The sequence below is a fragment of the Mirounga leonina genome, unplaced genomic scaffold (assembly GCF_011800145.1).
Source record: "Mirounga leonina isolate KUSES-001 unplaced genomic scaffold, KU_Mleo_1.0 Mir_101595, whole genome shotgun sequence".
NCBI classification, from domain to species: domain Eukaryota; kingdom Metazoa; phylum Chordata; class Mammalia; order Carnivora; family Phocidae; genus Mirounga; species Mirounga leonina.
In genome coordinates, this window is record NW_023270158.1 from 5,612,886 (window position 1) to 5,639,972 (window position 27,087).

General features: G+C 39.1%; 1 protein-coding gene across 6 annotated transcripts in view; it reads right to left on the minus strand.

The window, feature by feature from the left end:
* Positions 1-5,892: 5,892 nt before the first annotated feature.
* Positions 5,893-27,087, minus strand: part of BCLAF3 (BCLAF1 and THRAP3 family member 3) — a 59,228-nt gene continuing 38,033 nt past the window's right edge. For 3 of the 6 annotated variants that reach the window (XM_035000528.1, XM_035000536.1, XM_035000524.1), the window contains 4 exons: positions 23,875-23,989; positions 20,850-20,945; positions 18,569-18,724; positions 5,893-7,445 (listed from right to left, as the gene is read on the minus strand). In XM_035000528.1, coding sequence (XP_034856419.1) covers positions 7,233-7,445; positions 18,569-18,724; positions 20,850-20,945; positions 23,875-23,989 — 580 coding nt within the window. In that variant the 3' untranslated portion in view covers positions 5,893-7,232. Of the gene's footprint in view, positions 7,446-7,681; positions 7,710-18,568; positions 18,725-20,849; positions 20,946-23,874; positions 23,990-27,087 lie in introns of all 6 variants that reach the window. The other 3 variants (XM_035000547.1, XM_035000537.1, XM_035000542.1) reach the window with 2 other exon arrangements.

The following is a 27,087-nucleotide window of genomic DNA, read 5'->3' on the forward strand; positions in this document are numbered from 1 at the left end:
ATATACATACACGCACGAACAGAACAAATGATAAACCAAATGGAAAATGTTAACAGGTAAAGCTGAGTAAATATTTCCAAATAAAAAATTTTTAGGCAATTGGTTGAAATGTATGATAATGTCATGTTTCTAATTGCACTGCAGGGGCGCCTGGGTGGTTCAGTCGTTAAGCGTCTGCCTTCGGCTCAGGTCATGATCCCAGGGTCCTGGGATCGAGCCCCGCATCGGGCTCCCTGCTCAGCGGGAAGCCTACTTCTCCCTCTCCCACTCCCCCTGCCTGTGTTCCCTCTCTTGCGGTTTCTCTCTTTGTCAAATAAATAAAATCTTAAAAAAAAAAAAAATAGTAATTGCACTGCAGATGAAAAATAGCTGAACCATAACACCACACGTGTCTTCTTGAAAGCAATAAAGGATTGTTTCCCACCCCCAATACTGATCAACTACTAAAAAGATAAAGTTCTCTAGATTTCGTTGCTCTTCTTAAGACCCACAATATTTGCTGAGGACTGCTCTGTGGCTGGAAGCCTCCAAGCCTGGCAATATAAGGGAAATTACAAGACGTCTGTTCTTCTTGAGATGTTAAGAATCTGATGTAAGAAAAAGTGGATTAAATTTTGGTAGAAACACCCAGCTAGAAAAATAGGTAGAGCTTGAACTGGTGGCAAGGAGGGAAGAGGCTGGGGAGAAAGAATAAGTCAAAGGTTGGGGTCAGGAGAAAGCCCGCTGAGGGCGACTTACCACCTAGCTCCTGACACTGAGAAGGTGCCTGGAGTCTGATGGTTCCCTTCGTGCTTCATCTCCTCGTCTGCAGGAAACTGTGGAGCAGGGCTCCTAGGAGAGTTCCTGGGAGGTAAGGTTGGGTAAATAAAAACTCTGAAAAGCAGCCCTCACCTTACTGCTTTTCTCTCCAAGTATTTCATAAGCCAGGTGCTAAAATTTGGACTTTTTTTTTCCTGCAGGTACCAAGAAGCTGCTATAAAGTTTTGGCTATTGAGGGGGCGTTTAGTCATTCAGCAAGTATTTTTGAGCTACCCCTATATGTCAAATACAGAGTCAGATGGTGGGAAGAGAGATACAGGCTGTGTCTCTAGTCGCTGTGCTTAAGGACTTAAGCAGGGGTGTGTTTAGGTATTCTGGAAGCCCAGAAGAAAGACAGTTAACCCAATGAGGCTTGAGTGGAAAAGCTACCAAAGTGAGTCTTAAGAGTCAGGTTTGAAGCAATTGACCAGGCAGATACAGGGAAAGGACATTTGGGACAATGGAAATCGAACAGAGCATGTGTGCAGGTATAAAGGCAGGTGAGTGAGGCACATTTAAAGGGGTCCCAGGGCACCTGGGTGGCTCAGTCAGTTGAGTGTCCCAACTCTTGATTTCAGCTCAGGTCATGGGATTGAGCCCCGCCTCAGGCTCCACACTCAGCGGGGAGTCTGCTTCTCTTCCTCTCCCTCTGCTCCTCCACCTCACCGCCCCCCTCATTCGCACACGTGTTCTCTCTCTTTCTCTAAAATAAATAAATAAATCTTTTAAAAAATTAAAATAAAGGGGGCTTAAAACTCTGCTGGGTGCCTAGCTGCTCAGTCGGCAGAGCACGCGACTCTTCATCTCCGGGTCGTGAGTCTGAGCAGCACTGTGTTCCCTGTAATCCCCTGCAGAAATTGTCATCAGCAAGAACTTCGTAACATTCAAGTCAATTTCTTTACTAAATATTATTTTAAACATCAGTAGAAGGGATTAGAATTTGAGGTAAGAATTTACTTCAGAAAATTACCTGTAAAACAATCTAGCTTTTAATATCTTTAATGATGTGTACAGCAAAAACAAATAAGCCCTCTAAACTTTAATATGATACTCCAGGATTTCATAAGACATTTGTAGCTTTCTGGGAATGGGATTCAACTCCTTGCCCTCCAAAATATGTAAACTTGAATGTCATACAAACTACAAACATGTTTTAAACATCTATGTGACTACCTGCAAAGACTGAATATACATATATAAAATATTATCTCAACTACCAAAAAAAAAGCTCAGAAAAGACTAATGAAAATAAAATGTTAGTTTACATTAAATATATATAAGCAGTGTGATTATGAGTGCATTTTTCTTCTTTTTACATACTATTCTATGTACTTTAAAAAAAAAAGATTTTATTTATTTATTTGACAGAGAGAGAGCACAAGCAGGGGGAGTGGCAGGCAGAGGGAGAGGGAGAAGCAGGCTTCCCACCGAGCAGAGAACCCTATGCGGGACCCAATCCCAGGACCCCGGGATCATGATCTGAGCCAAAGGCCGTCGCTTAACCGACTGAGCCACCCAGGCACCCCTATGTACTTTTTTTAGAAAATGAATCTCTACGTCCAACATGGGGCTCAAACTCACAGCCCGAGGTCAAGAGTCACATGCTCTACTGACTGAGCCAGCCAGGCGTCCCTATTCTATGTACTTTTTATTGTCAAAGTCTTTTTAAAAAAGACAGTAGTAAAATGATTTCAATTATGCCTAATTACGTTAAATATTTTAAGTCAAGAATTTTTTGTTCTTTTTTTTAAGGTCTTATTTATTTGAGAGAGGGAGAGAGCACGCACGAGCAGAGGGGAGAGAGGCAGAGGGAGAGGGAGAGGCAGGCTCCCCGCTAAGGAGGGAGCCGGACGATCCCAGGGTCCCAGGATCATGACCTGAGCCGAAGGCAGACACTTAACCAACTGAGCCACCCAGGCGCCCCTAAGTCAAGAATTCTTATTACACAGTCAACACAACATATACTTAAATAAGCTTGCCTACATATTATGGTGTGGGAGGAGGAATGGCAGAGAGTAAAACCCCTCCTGACTAAGATGAAGTAGGCAGCCCTGGGCAGTAAAACTTGTATACATGGATTTTAGAAACAGATAGATATACGATGGATAGGATGAAATATCTGTACCACTTAAAAAAAAAGAGGAATGACTTTATTTTATAAAAATGATACAGTGTTCATTGTATTCAACCGATACAGAAAAGCACTTAAAAAATTGCCAGTGTTAACAGTGGGTGGGCATGTTTCCAGACCTCTCTATTCATAGGTACAGACAGGATTCATGGTGGGAATTGCTATACTTTTTATTTTAAAAGGTTTTAGTTAATTTTATTTGAATGCTATAGGAAAAACCTTAAAAATGAAACTGAAGGGGCTGCTGAACTTGAGATAAATGTTTCTTTGCCATAAGGGCTACTGGTTCCCAAAAGAGTTACATAAGCCAGTGATTTTCAAACTTGAGCACATGTTAGAATCCCTTGGAGGGCAGGCAGACTGCTGGGTCCAAGCCCATTTGTGATTAAGTAGGTCTGGGGTGCAGACAAGAATTTTCATTTCTAACAATTTTACAGGTGATGCTGGTATCACTGACTGCGGACCACACTTTGAGAACCAGTGTTATTTAAGGTCAAGAAAAAGACTGTGAAAAACTTAAAGTCGATCAGTAGGTTTTTTCTATATTATATAATACAATCTTAGACATTATAACTTGACATGACACCTGACTATTCAAGATGGGGCAGTTGGTTTTTATTCTTCATGCCACTCCCCTCCCACCAAGTCTTAGCTGATCAATGTATGCTACTTTTTCTTTGTGAAGATCCTTAACATTTACATTCTATTCTACAACTGTAATTCCTCAGTTTTAAAATCTTAGTTTTGTATTTTAATGGACTCAGAGCTCATACCATTCCTTTTGCTGGAACTTTGTTGGGGAACCTGGTGTCCCCTCTTTTCTGGGTTCCCATTAAGTGTCCAGAACCAGGACTCACTGGCTGCAAAGGTCTATCTTATCCTGCAGGCTTTGGCTTCCCAGGGCTGCTCTGCGACCCTGGAAGTGCCTTGTCCTGGTGAATCATTCCCCTTTTGCAGAGGTCCTGAGACAGCAGCAAAGACTTCATCTTCCCAAGGGCTTTCCTTGACTCTACCCCACATGGCCTGGTCACCTCATCGGTTCCTTTGTCCATAATGCAGCCCCTCGTCACCAAGATGTCCTCAACTTTGTTTATTCTGTGCTACTTAGGAGGAGGGGGAGGGGTTGAAGTCACACCATATCTTGTTGCATTAGCATCTTCTACCCTCTTCCTTGTATGGTTGCTGCTGGTTAATCTGGGGCTGCAGATTATTGAGTTTGTTAGATAATGGAGGTGAGTTTCTGATCCAGCTTTACTTTTCCTGCTTCCATCTGGAAGTATCTCCATCCTTTTAAAAAACAAACTTCACAAATGTAGGATTTGTTGGGTAAAGCGTGGTCCATATCATGCATCTGCATATTTTATTATAATGTAAATATAATAGTTTTTCCAATTAAAAAAAAAGAAAATGTGGCCTCTAAAATATATATAGTAGTTTTATCTGTGATAAGATTATGGGTGTCTTTTTTAAACTGAAATTTATGTCGAGATAAATGGAGACATACATGCACCTATTAGAAATAATACAGAGAGATCCCATGTACACTTCAGCCAGGTTCCCCCAAACCATCACATTTTAAAACCAGCAAAACCACCAACAGAATAGTGCCTTCTGAGATTTGTGAAACCAGTAAGAAAGAAAATGTGACCAGCGGATACGCAACCAGGAATGCCAACTTTTTTTCTCAACTTTCATATATATATGTCCAGTAGAGTACTTAACACACAATATTGGATTTTTTGTTTTTGTGAATCTCTTCTCCAGCAGTTTATAGGGTTCCTCAGAGGAGGGACTCTGTCATATTATTATCTTTGTCTCCCCAGTGCTGGGGTAGAGCCTACCATACAAGGGAGGAAGGGGAGAAGGCAATGGTATGTAACTTATCAAAACTTCTCTTCTATAGTCTTATGCATTAGAGAATCCAAATTCTTCTCAGTCAATAAAAAATGCTATGGATAAGATAAACTTCTGTTCAGCCTCCACCTGCAAATTGGTTAGTTTCTAATAAACATATTCTACTTGCTACTCATCCATTAAGCTAGTATTTAATGAGTTCTTACTGGGTGTCAGGTAGGATGTTGGGAGTTGGGGATAGTAGGGTGAACAAGACAGACACAGTCCCTGTCCTTATTTTATACTCTAAATTATAAAGCAAGACTTTCTTTTTAGGCTTTAAATCCTATGCACCCAATATCTTCTGAATACACCCACATTACCAATAGGTATTTTGTAAATAACATGCTTTGCATATTGAGACAATGCCAAAAGTATATTCATATATGCCTAAATAGGAAGTCAGTTATGGAATGATTAATACTGAGTCAACTCTTAGCCTTATGTGCTATGCTATGATAAATATAGCCAGAGGATTAATGCTGTGTACCAAGTTACATTTCCATGTTCAGCGTCCGGTTTCCTTCTCAGACTGTTCAGACCACAAAGGCAGGCTCCATGTGTCTTGTTCTCTTGTTCACTGCTGTAATTTTAGCACAGAATCTGTGCAATAAATATGTGTTAAACAGATGGTTAAATATTCAAGGCTCATAAGTGTCCCCCAGAATATGAGAATAAATGAACTCTTTTAAAATTTAAGGCAGATGTTACAAGTACCTCACACAATATGAAGTTGTCATACTACTGCACACATGTATTTCTTTCTTACCATAAGTGGAATGTTAAATATGTTTGGAAAACTTGACCTACAGAGATGGTACACAGCATTAAGACAGGCCACCTACCTAAATTTATTAGCCAATTTTAATGCAAGTACTCCTGCCCTCACTTATTATTGACCCACTAAGGAAATGGCTGCTCTATCTTACAAACATATGTAAAAAAAAATTAAATGTTTGTAGTGAGATTTTTCATAATCCAGTCATGAGAAATCAAGTTCTTACCAGATTTTGATTTTAAAAGTTCTGCCTTTGTGTGAAATTAAAATAATGTTCTCACAAACTGGCAAGTAACTTCAAGCAGAAGGAGCAACAGTATTTTATTTAATACAAATAAACATTTCACAAAAGTTTAATTGGGAATGTATATGTACTATTAAGCAGAACAAAGAAAACATAAAGAAATAAGGTACCAGGACCTAAAATATCATTTAAGATCCCATCAATTTTATCTTACGCTAGTAGGAACTTAATACAACTGAACTGAAAATAAACACTTTATAATATGTGCTTGCAAAATGTATAATGCGGTAGTAGTAAAGTACAATTTCCAAATATGAGATTTTGTCTGTCAGATTTTTAAAAAGCCTTTAAAAATATGATATGCACAAGCTTGCCCTGAGGGAAAGTAAGATGGAATATAAATTACAAAATCTTTACATATTTTCCACAATAGCATTTTGAAATTGGAAAGAGCAAATAGTGGTGGAAAAAATTGAACGAACTAATTACTAAAAATTCAGTGCACTCATAACTACCTGATGGAAATTGTGAAGCACCTTTTCTCGTGCCTTCTTATATAATATGAAATGTATAAATTATAGAGGCCTTGATATTCAGAAACTTAGGAAAATTTCAAGTTATAAGCCAAACTGTCATCAGAAAAAAGAAAAACCTGGTATAAAATTTGCTACCATAAGGCCACTGTTTCAAGTTCTTCCATGTACAGACACTATACAATTCAGATACTTTTGTTTTTATTACATAAGCAAAACTTTCAACATATAAACATCTGGATATAACTCAGTTAAGTTCTCTATGAAACCATGCTCAGAGAAAAATGTATCAACAAATAATGCCCTTTTGAGACTTTTTGCAAAAGAAACTGTAGTTACTACAACTTTTAAATTGAATACTGTAATTTAAAAGCAGTTAAGTGTAAAAAAGTTGCAGCATTCCACTACAGAAAAATAAAGTTATTTTATCAAGAAAGTTACAGTATTAGTGCTTTACTGCCAATTCTAACTCCTGACAAAAAGAGATGCTCCCAAATATCATCCTGTAGTGTTGTTTCCATATGTAATAATTCCAGATTAGTTTGCTGTGGCAACGTTTGCATATTCCTATTGAGAGAAAACAAAAGAAATACAGACTTCAAAAGAAGAGTCAGTTATAACATCTGAGCTAGAGTTTTTTCACATTGCAGTTTTCAAGATATTTTAATTTATGTAGTACCACTTGCAGCCAAGACCCCCACAAAGGTATGTGGAACCCCAAAGACGCAAAGTAACAACAGAACACATCAAAGCAGATATCAAATGGTTAAATCAGTAGGACAAAGAAAATATATGACACTCAGCACGCTGGTATTAGTAAGTTGATGAAAAGGCATTCTGCTATTTGGGTGAGTTTCACTGGGGATTATAAAAAAAAAATTCAAGACTCTTAAAACTTAGCCCCTCAAGCACGGAGCCTGATGTGACACACACACAATCTCGAACTGGTGTTTGATCTTTGTCATCATATGGTATCTTTAATTTTAAAATGACATGGACTCTTCTAACTTGGCTGACAGAGAAAGCTACTGGGGAGATGGGGAAGCATTCTTGCTTTTGGATGGTTACCTACAACATAAAAAGATGTAAGGCTTCCGTAAACACAGGAAAAGGAATTCACAACAATAAAACTGTGATTAAAGAGAGTAATGAAACGTGGATTCTATACTGTGACGCTATACAAAAATATTAAATTACCAACCACAAACTGGACAGAATACCATGCAACTAATAAAAGAGCAAAAATGGTAAATGGCATGTTTTTCTGGGACATTAAAAATATTTATTAATACATATATCCTTACCTTTTACTAGGATCTTACATTATTAAAACTGAAAGAAATTTAAAAGTTGATTTATTTTTTGGCATTTACATTAGTATGGAAACATTTAATTCCAAACAAAAGCAGTGCTGATAGAAAATTCTTCTTTCAATTTTGGTTTATTAGTGAAATGTTCAAAATACATGCATATATATATATATATATATATCTGATATATATAGAGAGTCAACATCATTCCTTTAAATAGAAGTAGACTTCATTGTGTCCCATTTCCTTACTTGTTATATAATATAAAAACCATATATGTTGACCTTCAAATAAAATATCTGTTGCCTACTAACAGCTTTAAAAGGAAACTCTGACTATAATAATTCTTAAAAATTTTCAACTGAAATATCTTTTTACAAATGTACAATTATTCTGAATCATATTCACCCTTGACATAGCTTCTTCCACACCATCTCTCAGCTTGATCCCTCCATTCTTCCAATTATTTGAAAACCTGTTTTAAGCAGAATGTGAACTAGATATACGAGCGCCACTGTGGTCTAAGTTCTCTTAAGCTGACACTTGGTATCACTGTAAATGCTCCCTTGTGGGTCTTCCTGCATCTCGTCTCCTCCCCAGAACCCTGCATACCCACTGCTCACCAAGCAATCATCCTCAACAGCACTTTCTCCTCAGTCTAGCAAGATGTTCTATTTCTATATCACATCCTCAATACTCTACCCAGCTTTTGAGGCCTTCTATAAGCTGCACACTCCTATCTTTACCCAACCCTCTACACTCTACCACCAAATACGATCTTCGGCTGTAGTCCCTTCTATGCTCTGCTCTTCTCTATGACTCAGTTTACCTCCTCTGTAAGAGGAGAGTAAAAATCAAAGTACTTAGCATACTTTCCCTGGCCATTCCTGACATACTGATTTTTCCTCCTCTCTTTAGACATTTGCCATCTGTGAAATTAAGCTCTTCAAAACTATGGTTGTACAGATGAGTTAATACAGTATACCTGACTGCTATCCTTTGAAAGACCTACTTCCAAAGATGGCCCCTGGCTAACAGCCAGGAACGTAGATTTGGGGAGGATTCCCACCACTGATGAGTGTCTAAACTGTGCAAACAATATGGTCTATGCTGAACACCTGCTTTCCTTCTGAGAGTCTGGAATTCGGGTATGTAACTGGCCAAGGGTGCCTACGTGACCAGCCCTCAATAAAACCCCGACCACCAAGTCTCTAACGAGCTTTCCTGGTTGGCAACATTTCACATGTGTTATCACAGCTCGTTGCTGGGGGAATTAAGCACGTCCCGTGTGATTCCACTGGGAGAGGACTCTTGGAAACTCGCACCTGGTGTCCTCTGGACTTCGCCTGCGTGCCAATTCCCTCTGCTGATGTGCTGTGCAGCTTCTACTATAACACATCACAGCTGTGAGTGCCACCATATGCTGAGTCTCCTGAGTGCTCCTGGCAAATCACCAAACCTGGGGCTGGTCTTGGGGACCCCTGATACAATGGCTACCATTCACTAACTTTTTAGAGCTATAAATGGATGTGTGAGAGCGTGTGTATGTATATATGATGAGGCTTGATTCTATTCAACAGGCATTTTTTTAAAAGATTTTATTTATTTGACAGAGAGAGAGACAGCCTGAGAGGGAACACAAGAGGGGGAGTGGGAGAGGGAGAAGCAGGCTTCCCGCAGAGCAGGGAGTCCGATGAAGGGCTCGATCCCAGGACCCTGGGATCTCATGACCTGAGCCGAAGGCAGACGCTTAACGACTGAGCCACCCAGGTGCCCCCAACAGGCATTTTCTGAAGACAGACTATATGAAAGGCAAAAAGGGGAAGATATAAAGACTGATGAGGTACCCTCTATCCTGGAGGAGCTGATGATCTACTTGGGGAAATAGTAAACAGCAACAGTTAGAGATCAAGTGAAACAAGAGCTAAAAAGGGGGCTTTGGTAAGGCTTTACAGTGGGTCTTAAAAGGAAAGCAGGGTTTAATAAGAAACCGATGAGGATCAGGAGGCTATTTCTAGGCAAGAGAACACCAGGAGCAAAGATACAAGTACATGAAAATGTCTGTTATGCTCCAAAAAGCAGAAGGTCCATAAAGAACTGTGCTTAGAAAGGCAGTTTATTAGGACTGGAGCTGGCGAAAAAGTTCGGTCTCTTCTCTTGTAGTCAACAGAATCCTTGGAAGGGGTTTGCATAAGAGTGACATGATTCAACGTGTGTTTTGGGACAATAACTGTGCTAGTAGCGAATGGACAGAATAAGCAAATCACAGCAGACAAGGAAACAAGTTAGAGGCTCCAAAGATTCCAAAGACAGATCAGGAATACATAAGAAGGTAGCATACACTGGGGCGCCTGGGTGGCTCAGTCATTAAGCGTCTGCCTTTGGCTCAGGTCATGGTCCCAGGGTCCTGGGATCGAGCCCCGCATCAGGCTCCCGCCTCCGCAGGAAGCCTGCTTCTCCCTCTCCCACTCCCCCTGCTTGTGTTCCTTCTCTAGCTTTGTCAAATAAATAAATAAAATCTTAAAAAAAAAAAAAGAATACAGCATACACTAAAGGTGGCATTTTTAATCAGTGAGGGAAAGGACAAATTATTCAATAAATGGTGTTAAAAAACTGATGACCCATTGGGAAAAAATTAGATTCTAACCTCACATTATGTCATAAAAATGAATTCTAAAGGGAATAAATATGTATATGTTTAAAACATTAACCATAAAACTACTGAAAGGAAACACCATAGGGAATTTTTATAAGGATAAGTATGATAAGAAATCTAGAAGCCATATAGGACCAACTCAAATAGACTCATGAGCATTTACAAGTTTTGTAATGTAAAAGCCACCACAAGCAACTGGCAAACATAAAATAAATACCAGCAAAATGTATGATAGGTTAATACCCTCAGTAAATCAAGAGCTCTTACAAATAAATAAGAAAAAGTACTATCCCTCCACAGAAACGCTGGCAAAGCACAGAAATAAGGAAATTGAGGGAAGGTATGCAATCGGCCAATAGGCACATAAAAATATGCTCACATCATTAATAACCAAAGAAAGGTAAATGAGGACTATTTTCTGCTATTAGATTGACAATGGATAATAAAGACTGCTAATGTGGGGTACCGGCTAGGGTGTAGTTAAACAGGCCCTCTCATGTACTTCTGGTCAGAGTATAAGTGAGTAAAAGGCTGACTATGGCAAGGTACCAAAATGTCAGTATGCCAAGTGGTGTTACCAAAAATAAAGAAAACCTGTAAGCTATCCTGAAGTCATCAAGAGAGGCTTAGTTAAGTAAGTCAGCGATTATCAAACTGGGGTATGCCTACCATTAGGGACATATGAAGACTTTCCAAGGAGCATGTGGGGACAGATAGTTTGGAAAGAAGTAATACCTAGATCTTCAAATTCCCAGTGTTCACTTTCCAAAATTAACCTGTCTGCACAACTGGTTAGGGCTGGTCCCTCACCTCCCATTTTATATGAGAAAGATACACCTTCTCATCCTGAATTTTACTACTTTGCATTACCTGGGGATCCCCCAAAACAGGGCAATAGGAAATAGTGGCAATGGTGCCAAGGAAATGAACCTGCTCTAGGAGCTAGTAATAAGTAGCATACTTCTGTAAACCACATGACTTCTGATTCTTTGCTTTTGTTTAATAAAGTTGAAGGAGGACAAAATCAAGCTGTAAAAGAACATTCAAAATGGCCTATAATTCAGAGTGAGTCCAAAGAACCAAGTGGCATTGCTACAAGAAAAGTCCTTTTATTCTCATCTATATAATCATATAGACAAGGTTTCTCAGGACTTACATCTATAAAAAGAAAAAAACAGAATTAGAATGGATACTTAGAACACTGTATTATTCTACTAGCAATAAGTAACATTTATATGTGAATACATGAACTAATTGAAAAGAGAAATGCATTTCCTTTTTTTAAGATTTTTTTTTTTATTCATTCGAGACACAGAGATACAGAAAGAGAGAGAGAACATGAGCAGGGGGAGAAGCAGAGGGAGGCGGAGAAGCAGGCCCCCCGCTGAGCAGGGAGCCCGATGCGGGGCTCGATCCCAGGACCCTGGGATCATGACCTGAGCCGAAGGCAGACGCTCAACCATCTGAGCTACCCAGGCACCCCGAAAAGAGAAAAGCATTTCCAACACAACTTTTGTCTAATCAATTCTTAACAAAACCTGTAATATATTTATGCTACTTTAACCATCTATAATGTTAACTGAATGCAGAGGAAATATTTAATGCCTACGAGTCACAGAAATCTATTAACATTATATGTCAACTTTGATTTGGTGATCAATAAAAGACTTCCCAAGATAAAAGTCTGGGGGGGGGGCGGAGAAACAGAATGAAATCCAAATTCAAAGCAAAAAAGGGAATGATACAAAATTTCACATATTAAAAGAGGTTGTTTGCATATTTTAGAAAATGAATGATGTTAAGTCATCAAATTTCTGTGGTGTGAGGTTCCACTGAAGAGCTTCCAAAGAATGATGTAACAGTTTTAGTTAAGACTCTCAGTATTTATATGCCAGAAATTATATATATCCCTTATAACAATTTAAACTTATGACAAAAAAACTATTAGATACTGACCTAAAAGTGTGCAAGGAGGTAAATAATTTTTCAAAATTTCAGGGTATGTAAGCATGGAATAGAATAATATGCAGCCACCAAAATGAATGAGGTGAATGAAATAATGAATAAGTGATAGAGGACTTGCACTGGCTGAAGTTGGAAGAACTAGGAGGATTAGTAGGAGAAGTTTCTAGATTGGCTGGCTGGCTGCAAGAAGAAACCAGTGGTCTGGGGAGGAAAGCGAGTTTGATTTTATTTTTATTTTTAACAGCGTTACTGAGATCTAATTCACACACCCTAGAGCTCACCCATTTACAACACACAAAAAACAAATAATCAAGTAAAAAAAAAATGGGCAGAAGACATGAACAGACACTTCTCCAAAGAAGACATACAAATGGCTAACAGACACATGAAAAAATGTTCATCATCATTAGCCATCAGGGAAATTCAAATCAAAACCATTTTGAGATACCACCTTACACCAGTTGGAATGGCAAAAATTGACAAGGCAAGAAACAACAAATGTTGGAGAGGTTGTGGAGAAAGGGGAGCCCTCTTACACTGTTGGTAGGAATGCAAGTCGCTACAGCCACTTTGGAAAACATTGTGGAGGTGCCTCAAAAATTTAAAAATAGAGCTACCCTATGACCCAGCAATTGCACTACTGGGTATTTACCCCAAAGACACAGATGTAGTGAAAAGAAGGGCCATATGCACTCCAATGTTCATAGCAGCAATGTCCGCAATAGCCAAACTGTGGAAAGAGCTGAGATGCTCCTCAAAAGATGAATGGATAAAGAAGATGTGGTCCATACATATAATGGAATATTACTCAGCCATCAGAAAGGATGAATACCCAACTTTTACATCAACAATGATGGACTGGAGGAGATTATGCTAAGTGAAATAAGTCAAGCAGAGAAAGTCAATTATCATATGATTTCACTTATTTGTGGAACATAAGGAATAGCATGGAGGACATTAGGAGAAGGAAGGGAAAAATGAAGGGGGAGAAATCGGAGGGAGCGATGAACCATGAGAGACTATGGACTCTGAGAAACAATCTGAGGATGTTAGAGGGGAGGGGGGGTGGGGGGATGGGTTAGCCCGGTGATGGGTATTAAGGAGGGCAGTACTGCATGGAGCACTGGGTGTTATACGAAAACAATGAATTGTGGATCACTACATCAAAAACTAATGATGTATTATATGGTGACTAACATAACATAATAAAATTAAAAAAATAAAAATAAAAAAATAAAGCACAGACTCAACAGTTTTTTAGTATATTCACAGAGGTGTGCAACCATCAGTCACTACAACTGGTTTTAGAGTATTTTCTCAGCCACAAAGAATCCCTATACCTTTTAGCAGACACACACACGCCCCTATTTTCCCGTAACTCCCCAGTCTCTGGCTACCGCTAATCTACTTCCTGTCTCTATGGCTTCATTTATTCTGAGTATCTCATATAGATGGAATCATTTAATATCTTGTCTTTGTGACTGACTTCTGTCACTTAGCATCATGTTTTTAAGGGTCACCCATGCTATAGTTTGTATCGGTGAAAGTCTGATTTTGAATATGCTGAATTTGAGGTGTCTTCAGGACAGCCATGCAAGACTATTTTGGAGGCAACTGGAAATCTGGAGCTCTGGAGAATGGTCAGGGCTAAAGAGAAATGGCTAGGACCTTGGGAAGAGTTGAGGGCAATCAAGGAAAGTAGAAGGAATAAACAAAGAGAAGAAAGAATATAATACTAGAGAATGCTTGTATTTTTTAAAGGATACATGAAAGAAGAGAAACCACCAAATAAGACAAAGAAGTCAGAGAGGTAGAGAGGAAAACTGGAGGCTCCAGAGGTCAGAAATGTCTGAGGGTGATGATGCCACCCTGGCACACTTCAGCTCCAGGGGCAAAGCAGGTGTGTACCAGATTCTTGTTGAGTCACCTGATCTTGGTTCCCATTCTATCTTTGTACTCCACGACTTTCAAGGGTTTTTTCAACCCCAAGCGCCATAGATCCCAGTCTTTAACTTCCTTCTTGTAGTGTCTTTACGCTCTCTCCTTTCTCCCCTTTGTACCCATGGGCAGAGCTCTGGTAGTCACCTCGCTGACAGGCCCCCTGAGGACCGCTAGAGAATCTAGGAGGCTAAGGAACTCCAGGTCTCCCTGACTGGACACACAACTGCTAGTATTTTTTCAGAGGCACTGTTCTCAGAGGTGACTTCATGAATTTGTACTGTGTTCTTTGTCCTACCCTGGTACATATTCAGACCCTCAAGCGTTTCTGAAAACTTTGCGATGAGAAGAGGATATTTAAGGGGGTCACTTGTGAATGACTGTGAATAAAAGACCAGCCTCATTCCAGGTGGTAACAGACATTCCTCCCACCCCCTCATCTTCTAGCCCAAGCACAGAATTCAAGAGAAAGGTGACACAGTAAAAGGGAATCTGGGTGCCAGAATGGGATTAATAATGACAAGTGCCAAGAAATTAGGAGGAAGAATTTCAGTTCTGTACTTCTTAATACTGCTTGGGAATCCTGCTCCTTTGTAGGCAGCTGGGGAGCCACAACTGCTCTTGTTAAGTAGGACAAGAAGGCATACTAGGAGCACATCTAGGATCTCCCCCACCCCTCCGTGAGACCATTTGGTACTGGAGAGAGGAAGCACATGTCTGATGGCACAGTAACCAGATCATACTACAGATGAGCATCACAAGACTTTCAAGCCATGAATGATCAGCCCAGGCATTTCAACATGGTCAGGGAGTGAGCAGTCCAGACAAGATCAATCTAAACCTTCCTGGCGGACTATGAGGCATGTACAAACGTGTAGGTTCATATCTAATTTCAGGCTCAAGCAGCTCAAGGGCACCTAGATAAATTAATTGGTCATGAATCTTTAATCTAGGTGATCTTTTTTTTTTAAAGATTTTATTTATTTTTTTGACAGAGAGCGAGCGAGAGAGCACAAGCAGGGGGAACAGCAGAGGGAGAGGGAGAAGCTGGCTCCCCGCTGATCAGGGAGCCTGACACAGGGCTCGATCCCAGGACCCTGGGATCATGACCTGAGCCGAAGGCAGACGCTCAACCATCTGAGCCACCCAGGCGCCCCTCTAGGTGGTGATCTAATAACAATAAAAAGAATGAACTCCCTATTAGGGCAAAAAGCCAGACCAGTGCACAGATACTGCCCAGACTTCAGCTTCTCTCCGGGACAGGACCTTCAAAGTTCCCTCCAATACAGAAGCTTGAGATGCAAACTGATATAAATGGTACCTCATACTCAGTAACTCCATTTGCACACAAGTGTCCCTAATCTAAGGGAAAGGGGATACAAGCAAGACTGGAAAAAACTGAAGACTCCAAGCCTTCATCTCCTTTCTTTAGGGCATAAAGGATAAGGTGAAATGAATAGGTCTAAGTCATCAGTTTATACGCACAGAATAGGGTTTCAGAGTAGCAAAATACTACTGGGACAGTCCAAAGGCTAGGTAAGCCTTAAGTACCTTACTTCAGACCTTGGCAGAAACAGAGAACTGCAATGCCTCATTCCTTTCCCTAAAGGCTGGGATGTGTGGAACTCAACCATTAAGTAGAGTGCTAATAGTAGGGTATGTACCTAATTTCATGCCATACTTGTAGAGCTGGGCCTTGTTCAAACACAAACCTATAAAAAACCTATTTATGCCTTGCTTATATGTACTGACAGTAGCCAGAATGGAAAAGCCCATGTCAACGTAGCTACAATACAAAGATATATGAAGTAGCATCCAGAAAGGTAGGCCTAAGAAAAAAGAGTAGTAGACACTGTTAAAAAGGGCAGTGTCTTGGGACTACTGCTAAAGCACTCAGATGGCAGCCAAAGGCAAAAGGAGGGCAGGCCATGAGCTGCACTGGACCTTAACTGCTAAATTTTGGATGTAACTGCTACATTTTGCATGATACAAAAACCAAGGCCCTAAAGACTGGGGACTCATAGCGGCTTGTGGGTCCCTCTAGGACACACTTTTTTTTTTTTTAAGATTTTATTTATTAGAGAGAGAGAACGCGTACGAGCGGGGGGAGGGACAGAGGGAGAGGGAGAGAGAGAAGTCCAAGCAGACTCCACACTGAGCACAGAGCCCAATGGGGGGCTTGATCTCAGGACCCTGAGATCATGACCTGAGCCAAAATCAAGAGTTGGACACTTAACCAACTGAGCCACCCAGGTGCCCTTCTGGGATGTCCTAAGATGAAGGCTTGATGTCTAGTTTCTATTTACTGTTAAGTGAAGCTGGTGGTCAATGTGGTCTGGAAGGACTGGGTGGTAAGAAATGGGCATTGTGGGTGCCTGGGTGGCTCAGTTGGTTAAGCGACTGCCTTCGGCTCAGGTCATGATCCTGGAGTCCCGGGATCGAGTCCCGCATCGGACTCCCTGCTCAGCGGGGAGTCTGCTTCTCCCTCTGACCCTCCCCCCTCTCATGTGCTCTCTCATTCTCTCTCTCTCAAATAAATAGGTAGAATCTTGAAAAAAAAAGAAAAAAAAATGGGCATTGTGAGGCTAAGAAAAGAATGACTAAATGGCACAAGTTCAATGAGAATCTAGAAACTGCAGGCTGAGACAGACAGTCAAGCATTCAGGAACCCCCAGTCATCTAAAAACTGGAGGAAAAAATGGAGTCAAAGGAAGATAACACAGAGCAAACAGAAGAGAAACACAAGTACCTGAAACCCAACCTTGCAACTGAGAATAAGGCTTGCCTCTGCCTTCCTCCTTGAGTGGAAATGAATGACTTGCTTCCCTGTGAACAGCCAGGCCACCAACTGTGATTGGGGACAAATACCTACAAGATCTGCTGCAGAGAAACTTGCCACACGAGACAGGAAGAAAAGTAGCAACTCAATCTGACGGTAGGGAGGTGTACAAGAGGGGAAAATGTGTCCAATTACATTCACATTTTTAAAGAAGAGATGGCTTTCATAACATAAATAACATCAAGAGTAACATACATGGTGAAATTAGAAACTTCGCCTAAAGTATTCAGTTAAAATTGGGGGGCAGGGGGGTGGGGTGAGAAAAATTACAGAAGATACAGTTAACTCTAAAACTTAAAAAAAAAAAAACAGTTGAGGGGCGCCTGGGTGGCTCAGTCGTCAGGCATCTGCCTTTGGCTCGGGTCATGATCCCAGGGTTCTGGAATCGAGCCCTGCATCGGGCTCCCTGCTCCACGGGAAGCCTGCTTCTCCCTCTCCCACTCCCCCTGCTTGTGTTCTTGCTCTCTCTCTCTCTGTCAAATAAATAAAAAAACTTTATAAAAAAAAAACAGTTGACAATTCCATTCTACTAGTCCATCTTTCAAAAAATAAGTTTTACTAAAATCACTAAGCAAGCTCAGTGTAAAGGTTTGGCAAGTATGAATATTTAAGGGAACATTTATAGTTAGAAAATTTATAAAACCACAGTTGGACTATTTGATAGCAACACTGGATACACATACATTTCTCAGAGAAAATATAGCCCCAAATTAACAAAAATGAGTCAGAAAATTGGCAAACATGCCTCACTTAACTGATGTAATGCTATTGTTCTCATTTAAAATATATAGAATGCAATTTTATGTCATATTTATGCTGCATTTTCAAATACCAACATGACATTTAAATAAAATCAATCCACAACTAAAAGAGAACAAAATTCAAATCATCAAGAAACTTTTTATTAACATTAAGAATTAGCACATGTGGCAATGGTTGCAAAGCATTTTGAATGTAATTACTACCACTGAATTGTATACTTAAAAATTATTAAAATGGCAAATTTTATGTCATATGTATTTTATCACAATAAAAAGCACATGAATGGGGGAAAAGAAAAGTCAGTGTATTTTGCAATTGTGTGCCCTTTTTACACAGTCAGTTCAATATTTTTTGGTACTTAGATAATTCACATTGTATAAGGCTAAAATATACCAGTTAAAAGTCTTTACCTGAATTTCCATTTCAAAGATTAATCATACAACAGACATTCCAAAGTAAAAAGTTCGAACAGCTTGACATATTCATAGTATTTGAGGCACAACAGCAAAAAGCATTTTAACATTAAACAGTCTCACAACTCTATTACCATCACTCCTTGAATTTTTTCTTCAACTATCATGCCATAAGAACATCTGTGAGATCTAGGTTGTAACGTAAGTCAAAATTAAATTTTTTAAAAAAACACTCGATCTAGTAAAAAGAAATAATTTAGGAGTTCAAAAGTCACTCTACATTTTTAAATGACCATAATGCAACTAACCTTTTTTTTCCTCAGTAATTTTTCTCTGAATTTATTAGTGATAAATCCCCTTGGGCCAGCAAATCGTAAACGCTGATATTTAGCCTGAATGTATAAGCTCTTCTGTACTAGGCCTGATTTATAATGGGGCTGGAATCTGCCACCTCTAAATTTGGTCTGTAAAGAAAAAAACAATTAAGTGTAAAACTACAGCTTCCAAATCTATTAGTATAAGAAATGGAAAAATGTCTGGTACTTGGAACCACCCTTGATTCTAGGCACTATATATATCAAAAGGGAAGAGGTTAATGATGCTTATAAAGTATGTTTTCTTCAAACTAGGCTCGTAGTTTATTTTATATGATGATTTTTAAAATTTACATAAAAGCAATTTTTTACTTTATTTATTTATTTATTTGAGAGAGAGAAAACACGAGCGGAGGGAGGGGCAGAGGGAGAGGGAGAGACACAAGCACACTCCCTGAGGAGCAGAGTTCCACGACAAGGGGCTTGATCCCAGGACCCTGAGATCATGACCTGAGCCGAAGTCAATGCTTAACCAACTGAGCCACCCAGGCGCCTCTACATAAAAGCAATTTTAAAAACTAAGTTAAAAAAATTTGAAATTCTTTAAATTTATCATGTAAAAACAAATGCAACTTTTAAAACCTTACCTAATGAGCTAAAATTATCCTTCTGATTCATAATGAAATATATCAAATCCCAAATGGGGGGAAGACATTAAGTATCAACACCTATTTAAGAATCAAAAACTCTCTTAACTTCATCCTGTCAGTTCTTCAAGCCCATCTTTCTTTACCATAAAAATACCATTATAGCGAATATTTTCAAGATAAGAGTTTACACTGAAAAAGACCATTTCTTGGCCCACATACTGCCCAGTATTACAACAGACATAAGAGGACAATGAATATTTGTTTGATTCCCATGTGGGAAATGTACAAATGGTATGTTATAATGGAGTAATTATAAAAAACCAAGCATATTCCTCTTTCCAGAATTATTTAACAAATGGGTATGTCATACATAATGAAGCACATTACTTAAAAAAGCATTTATGCCAGGCCTATTTTCCAATTTTCTTAAGGCTACAAAAAATTCAGGTAAGACAGAATAAGACTTCATTATAAAAAACTATCTGTACAAACTTAACGTATCAGAGCTAATCCTGAAATTTACACTGTTCATTTTTACATATCTAATAAAGTGACTACTCTCTTGCTTTGAATTAGTCCATTAAAAAGAAAATTTTAATGAAATAGCTCCTTTTCTTAGAAAGGATTATTTCTTCTCCTGATTTTACTATAAAGAATTGTGAATTTCTAAACAATCATATAACATTACACAGCTTTAAATGATTGGTCAAAAGGAAAGATTATTGCATATATTTTAAAAAACATTTTAAAATAATTAATATTAAAGAACTTTCCCTTAAGAAGAAAGGGTAACAGGAAATAGGCCTTGTAAGGAGCTTAGAAAAATTCTACAAACAACTATATCTGACCAATGAGAAGAACAACATGTAGGAAGCACTCATATCAGAAAGCCCAGCTACACTGTCTCTAAGTTACACAGACATCACATTTTCAGTTGATTTTGTGGCTCATTACTCAAGAGATTAAAAGATAGTATAAAACATGTTTATATTCTATGGCCATTGCTATTTTTGAAAACCTAATGTCACACCTGTTTTCAGGTACATGAAAAACTGGCCGTTATCTGCACAATGCCTTCAAGTTGTGCTATTACAAATGAAAAAAAGTCTTTCAACATCTAGAATTTATGCCTTTCAACAAGCCAGGTATTAATAGAAGACCACTCAACTCCCTCCTACTCTATGGTTTGGGGACAGATTATACTACTTTTATGCTCATATTAATTTCCTCCTAATGAGCTAACTACTCTATCCAGCCTGCCTGCTACTTACACAAAAAAGCCTAGATTATTTTCCTTTCTTTTGGCGGTACGGGGAAAGAGATAAACCTTGTCTGCCTCCTCATCAAGAGCCACCCCATCTGCATCTGCTTTATATATTTGTGTTTTCCATGTAATCTTTGAAAAAGGGTTCCAATGGTTAAAAAAATATCTGAAACTCAAGTCCTGAGGAAAGGGATTATCATTAAACTGATTATAGTTAACTATAAATTTATGTCCAGAAATATTAGCTTATAGCTACTATTTGAAATATCACAAAAGCAGCTTTTAATTTACTAACACTTAGAACATTACGTTCAAATCATAAACCCAAAGCTAGAATTAGATGGAAAATAACACTGAATACCTTAAAAGGTCTTCTAAAGCCTGTTGTGTTTTGACGTCTTCCCTCAACTCCAAAGGGTTTCTGAGTAATGATGTCTTTTCTCTGCATAGTATAATTCTGTATGAAAAAAGTATTAGTATGGATTAATATATTTAAAGCTTATTTTTAAAAGTTCATCTTACCATTTAAAAAATATGAGTTTTGGGCAGAAGACATGAATGGACATTTTTTTTTAAAACATTTTATTTATTTATTTGACAGAGACAGAGACAGCGAGAGCAGGAACACAAGCAGGGGGAGTGGGAGAGGGAGAAGCAGGCTTCCTGCTGAGCAGGGAGCCCGATGTGGGACTCAATCCTGAGCCAAAGGCAGCCGCTTAACGACTGAGCCACCCAGGAGCCCATGAATGGACATTTTTCAAAGAAGACATACAGATGGCCAACAGACACATGGAAAGATGCTCAACATCATTAACTATCAGGGAAATGCAAATTAATACCACAATGAGATACCACCACACCTGTCAGAATGGCTAGACTCAAAAACACAAGAAATGTGTTGGCAAGGACGTGGAGAAAAAGGAACCCTCAGGCACTGTTGGTGGGAATGCAAACTGGGGCAACCACTGTGGAAAACAGTATGGAGAGTCACCAAAAAATTAAAAATAAAAATACCATATAACCTAGCAATTCCAATACTGGGTATTTACCCAAAGAAAATGAAAATACTAATTCAAAAAGATATATGCACCCCAGTTTACCACAGCATTATTTACAATAGCCAAGACATGGAAGCAACCTAAGTGTCTATCGATAGATGAATGGATAAAGAAATATGGTATCTATACAATGGAATATTACTTGGCCACAAAAAGGAATGAGATCTTGCCATTTGCAACAACATGAATAGGCCTAGAGGGTGAAATGAAATCAGTCAGAGAAAGACACTAAGCATGTCTTTCTAAATGAAATCAGTCAGAGAAAGACAAATACCGTAAGATTTCACTTATATGTGGAATATGAAAAACAAAAAACATGAATGAACAAACAAAAAGCAGAAAAAGACCCAAAGATACAGAGAACAAACTGATAGTTTCTGGAGGAGAGGGGGTGAGGAGATGGGCAAAATGGGTGAAAGGGTGTGGGAGATATAGGCTTCCAGTTATGAAATGAGTAAGTCATGGAATGAATAAGTCACAGAGAGGAAAGGTACAGCATAGGGAATATTGTAAATGTTACTGTAATAATGTTGTACAGTGACAGACAGTAGCTACACTTGTGATGAACATAGAATAACACAAAGATTTCTTGAATCACTGTGTTGTACACCTGAAACTAATATAACACAGTGTGTCAACTACACTTCAATAAAAAAATTAAAAATTTTTTTAAAAAATAAATAACACATTTTAAATGTATAGGATTAAGAACACAAAACATGTAGCATGTAGCTTAGCTGTAGGAACATACACATACCTTCCTTCACGTAACCCATGCTAGTTTATGAGGGGCTAGTTTAATTCATGAATGTGAGAAGTATAAAAAAAAAAATACTCCCGTTTAACAAATAAGTGACTTTTGGAAAATGGACTATACATCTAGTATTTATTCAGGCATCCAGGAAAGAACCAAACTGTTGCTAAAGAGCTCCCACTGCCTAAGAAGAAAACAAATTCTCAACACTGCAGGAGGCAGGTTTTGCTGACTCAGATAACTGATTTGAGGTGATGCTCCTGCCATGATCAGGAAAGTATCAAAAGTCAGAGTATTACGACTGTAACTGTAAAGAACCGGAATCCTTTAATGGGAACAGAAAAGATGCGGCCCATTCTGAAGTTTCTTTTTTCCAAAATCAGGTCTTAAACCTATTCATTCCATTTGCTGTACTTCTCACAAATCTTTCTCTTTCATACCTTTATCTCTACCACCCCCAAGTTTGAAAAAAAAAAGTCATATAAAACCCTTTACATAGCAGTCATCTCGAATTTATACTAAGTCTATAAATTTGACTAAGTGCACAAAGATACATGTAATGAGATGAGACTGGGGGACCATGGTAGGGAAGGGTGTATTTTGCAAGTGAAGGGATGTGAATCACTGGGGCTCAGCGGGAGGACTGTACCAGACAGCTTCTGACCAGGCTCCCAGTGAGCCCCACCCTCCAGTATCCAGGCCCCTTTGTCATCCCCCTTCCCTTGAGTGTGAGCTAGACCTAGTGACTTGCTTCTTACAAGCAGCGAATGATAGAAGTGATAGAACATCACACTTCTGAGATTAGATTATAAGCAGACTCTGGCTTCCAACTTTCTAGCTGTCACTTGCTTGCTCTTATTTCAAAAGCCAGCTGCCATATTTTGAACTGCCTATGAAAGGGCAGATCTTTAGAGAGAGAAAGTAGATTAGTGGTTAGCTAGGGGTGGGAACAGGAAATAACTAAACAAACATGAGGGCTATTACTGGGGGTCATAAAAGGTTATAAAACTGAATTATGGTGATGGTTACATATCTTGGTAGATTTATAAAATACCATTAAATTGTATACCTAAAAGGGATGAAAATTTTATGGTATGTAAATTATATCTTAATAAAGTTGTTCTCAAGAAAAATCTTAAGAGGGGTGCCTGGGTGGCTCAGTCGTTAAGCCTTCGGCTCAGGTCATGATCCCAGAGTCCTGGTATCGAGCCCCGCATCGGGCTCCCTGTTCAGAGGGAAGCCTGCTTCTCCCTCTCCCACTCCCCCTGCTTGTGTTCCAGCTCTCTGCTATCTCTCTCTGTCAAATAAATAAAAAAATCTTTAAAAAAAAAATCTTAAGAAAAAAAATCTTAAGAAAGTAGTACTATAATAAATGAAATAAAATCCTACTAAATCAGAGATAACTATTTCCTCTGTCATAAGTGTAAGACTCAACAGAATATTTACATTGAACAATAGAATCATAACATGTACTTACTGAACAGTTAGAAAAATACTGGTGATCTCTATACATATAGATACATGTGAGGAGAATGGAGTGTACAAAAATGAAAAATTTGGAACTGCAATCTTACCATGTGAGGTTTCTGAATAAATTCTCTAAAATTTGATTTTACAAAACCTGTAGGTTTTTGGAATTCATCAACATGAGTATTCTTCGACCTAGAAAAACTGGAATGCTGATCATTCCTAATAAAATGAAAGAGACAAAGTAAGAATATTTTATTAGTTTACCTTTACCCAACAAGTAAAGAAGAGAAATCAAATTGCCCCCTTCAGAGACAATTAAAGCAGCAAAACAGTAAAAACAAACAACAAACCTCAAAGATCTATCACTACTAAAATTACAAATGAAATGATAGTTACCAGGGCTAAACCTTCGTTTTTCAACAAACATTATTTAGCTAAGTTTGAAGTCAGCAATAGGGGGAAACAAGGTTTGGACCAGGGTTCTCAATCTGGGGTCCAAGGACAGGTTTCCCGGGAGTTATAACCCCCTGAAACCATATGTAGAATGTGTGTTCTGAGGGAAAATCATCACTGCTCTTGAGACTCTGGCAGTATGGGGTCACCCCCCTTGCTGACAGACTCTTACTAATGAAAGCACCAGAGACAAAGAATGTGACTGGCTCAGGTACCCTCATTGGCAGAGCTGAGCCCTCTGTTTCTGCTGGGCCACAGGAGCAAAGGACAGCTCCCTTCTCCTGTCATCACAATATCCAGAGGTCACTTCTCTTCCCAGGCAGCCAGACCTGGGAGGGAAGGTCCTTCCTTGGGCTTCTCTTCTGACAGCGTCCTCTCCCTGTCACATCCCACATCTCCCCACAATGTTCCTCAGACCCTTCCTGCTCTGTGGTGAACAAACCGCTCACTGCCTCAGCCCTGCCTCAATCCCTTCCACGGGTCTCCCGCTGATATCAGGATAAAATCCACACTCCTCACCATGACCTTCAAGGTCCCTCCTGCTCTGGCCCTTGCTGTCTCACTGGTTGCTTTGTTCCCATCTCCCCCACATGCACACTGGGCATTGGAAATATTTAGCCCCACGCAGTTCCCAACACACACAATCTCTCCTGCTTCCTCAAGTTCGCATGAGCAATCCCTTCTGTTGTAATCTCCTTCCCCTTAGATCAACTTTAAGATTTAGCTCCAACTGCACTGTTCCAGGAAGACTTTTCCAGACCCCTCTGAGGTAGACTAGATACCCCTGCTATGTGTACATGAAGCATTTGGGGGTGTCCACACATATCATTCATGTTTACAAATGCTGGTGCACCTGCCTGTCTTACCCAGCAAGCTGTGATCCCTTCACAGGAGGCACTGTGGGTGGTTCATTTTGTGGCCCCAGTTTTGACCCCCAAACCTGACCTGGAATAGCTACTCAGGGTATTATGAAATGTTAAAAACTCTCATGTTCTGTCAAAATGCTCATGATATGATAGTAAGTGTGGTACAAAGCTGTATTTGGAGGATAATTTTTAAAAAAAAATTTTGTGGGGGTGCCTGGCTGGCTCAATTGGTAAAGCAATTGACTCTTGATCTCGGGGTCATGAGTTTGAGCCCCACATTGGGTGTGGAGCCTACTTTAAAAAAAAAGATTTTTTATTTTTTTTAAAGATTTTATTTATTTATTTGGGAGAGAGAGAGCATGAGAGTGGAGTGAGGGGCAGAGGGAGAAGCAGACTCTCCGCTGAGCAGGGAGCCTGATGCAGGGATGGATCCTGGGACTCCAGGATCATGACCTGAGGCGAAGGTAGCCACTTAGCCAACTCAGCCACCCAGGTGCCCCAAGATTTTTTATTTTTAAGTAATCTCTATACCCAATGCGAGGCTCGAACTCACAATCCCGAGACCAAGAGTCACATGCTCTACCAGACTGAGCCAGCCAAGTGCCCCAAGGATAATTTTAATTATTTAAAATATACTACCTATATGCCCAGAAAAAATAAATGACAGGAAATGTATTAACAGTGGTCATCTCTGACTCATGAAATTAAAAATGCCTTATATTTTTATTTTTATACTTTACTATATACTTCCAAATGTTTGCCATTAGCATATACTACTACTTTTATAAATAAAACCATGGACTTTTAAAAATCTTCTTTGCAAAGCATATATCTGATAACAGAGTAATGTCCAAAATATATAAAGAACTCTTTACATCTCAATAATAAAAATATAATAATCCAACTTAAAACATGGGCAAAGGATTTAAATAGGTATTTCTCCAAAGAAGACACACAAAAGGCACATGAAAAGATGCTCAACATCATCAGCCATTAGGGAAATGCAAATCAAAACCACAATGAGATAACATTTTATACCTACTAGGATGGCTATGATCAAAAAGATGATGCCACCAATGTTCCTAAAAGCATTATTTACAATAGCCAAAAGATGGAAACAAACTAAATGTCCATCAACAGAAAAATGGACAAATAAATGTGGTATATACAATGGAATATTATTCAGCCTTATGAAGGAGTGAAATTTTTTTAAAAAATGAAATTCGGACACATGATACAACATGGATGAAAAACATTATCCTACATGAAATAAGCCAGACACAAAAGGACAATTAATGTATGACTCCACTTACATATATGAGGTACCTAGAATAGGCAAATTCACAGAGATAGAAAGGATAGAGGTTATCAGGGGCTGGGAATAAAGGGGATGGGGAGTTTCTCTTTACATGGTACATAGTTTTTGTTTGAGATGGTGAAAAAATTCTGGAAGTGGACAGTGTGGATGGTTGCACAACACTGTCAACGTACTTCATACCAATGCACTGTACACTTAAAAATGGTTAAAATGGTAAAATTTACTATATGTATATTTTGCCACAATAAAAAAAATTTAAACCTTTTGATATTTGTGACCAGGCAAAAGAGTGTCCAAGTTAAAGAAACTACTTCCCAGCCTCCCTGCAGCTAGGTATGGCCATGAGACTAAATTTTGACCAATGTTGCTGAAGCTGCACATGTATAAATTCCATGAAATCGTTAAAGACAAGGCTAGAATATGGACCTGATGGCCAGGGCACAAACACCCATCCTGGACCATGAGGCAGACACCACGTGCAGAGGTTATCTGAGGAGCAAATCTAAGGAGGCCAGTTTCCTGATGGGTCCACCCTACCTACCATGCTCTGACTTCCTGGCTGTAATCTTTTTCTACATGAGAAAGAAATGATTTTTCTTTTGCTCTTACAGTCCATTCTCTACCCAGCAACAGGGTGAATCTTTTAAAATTTAAATGAGATTATATTCTTGGGTTAGAAC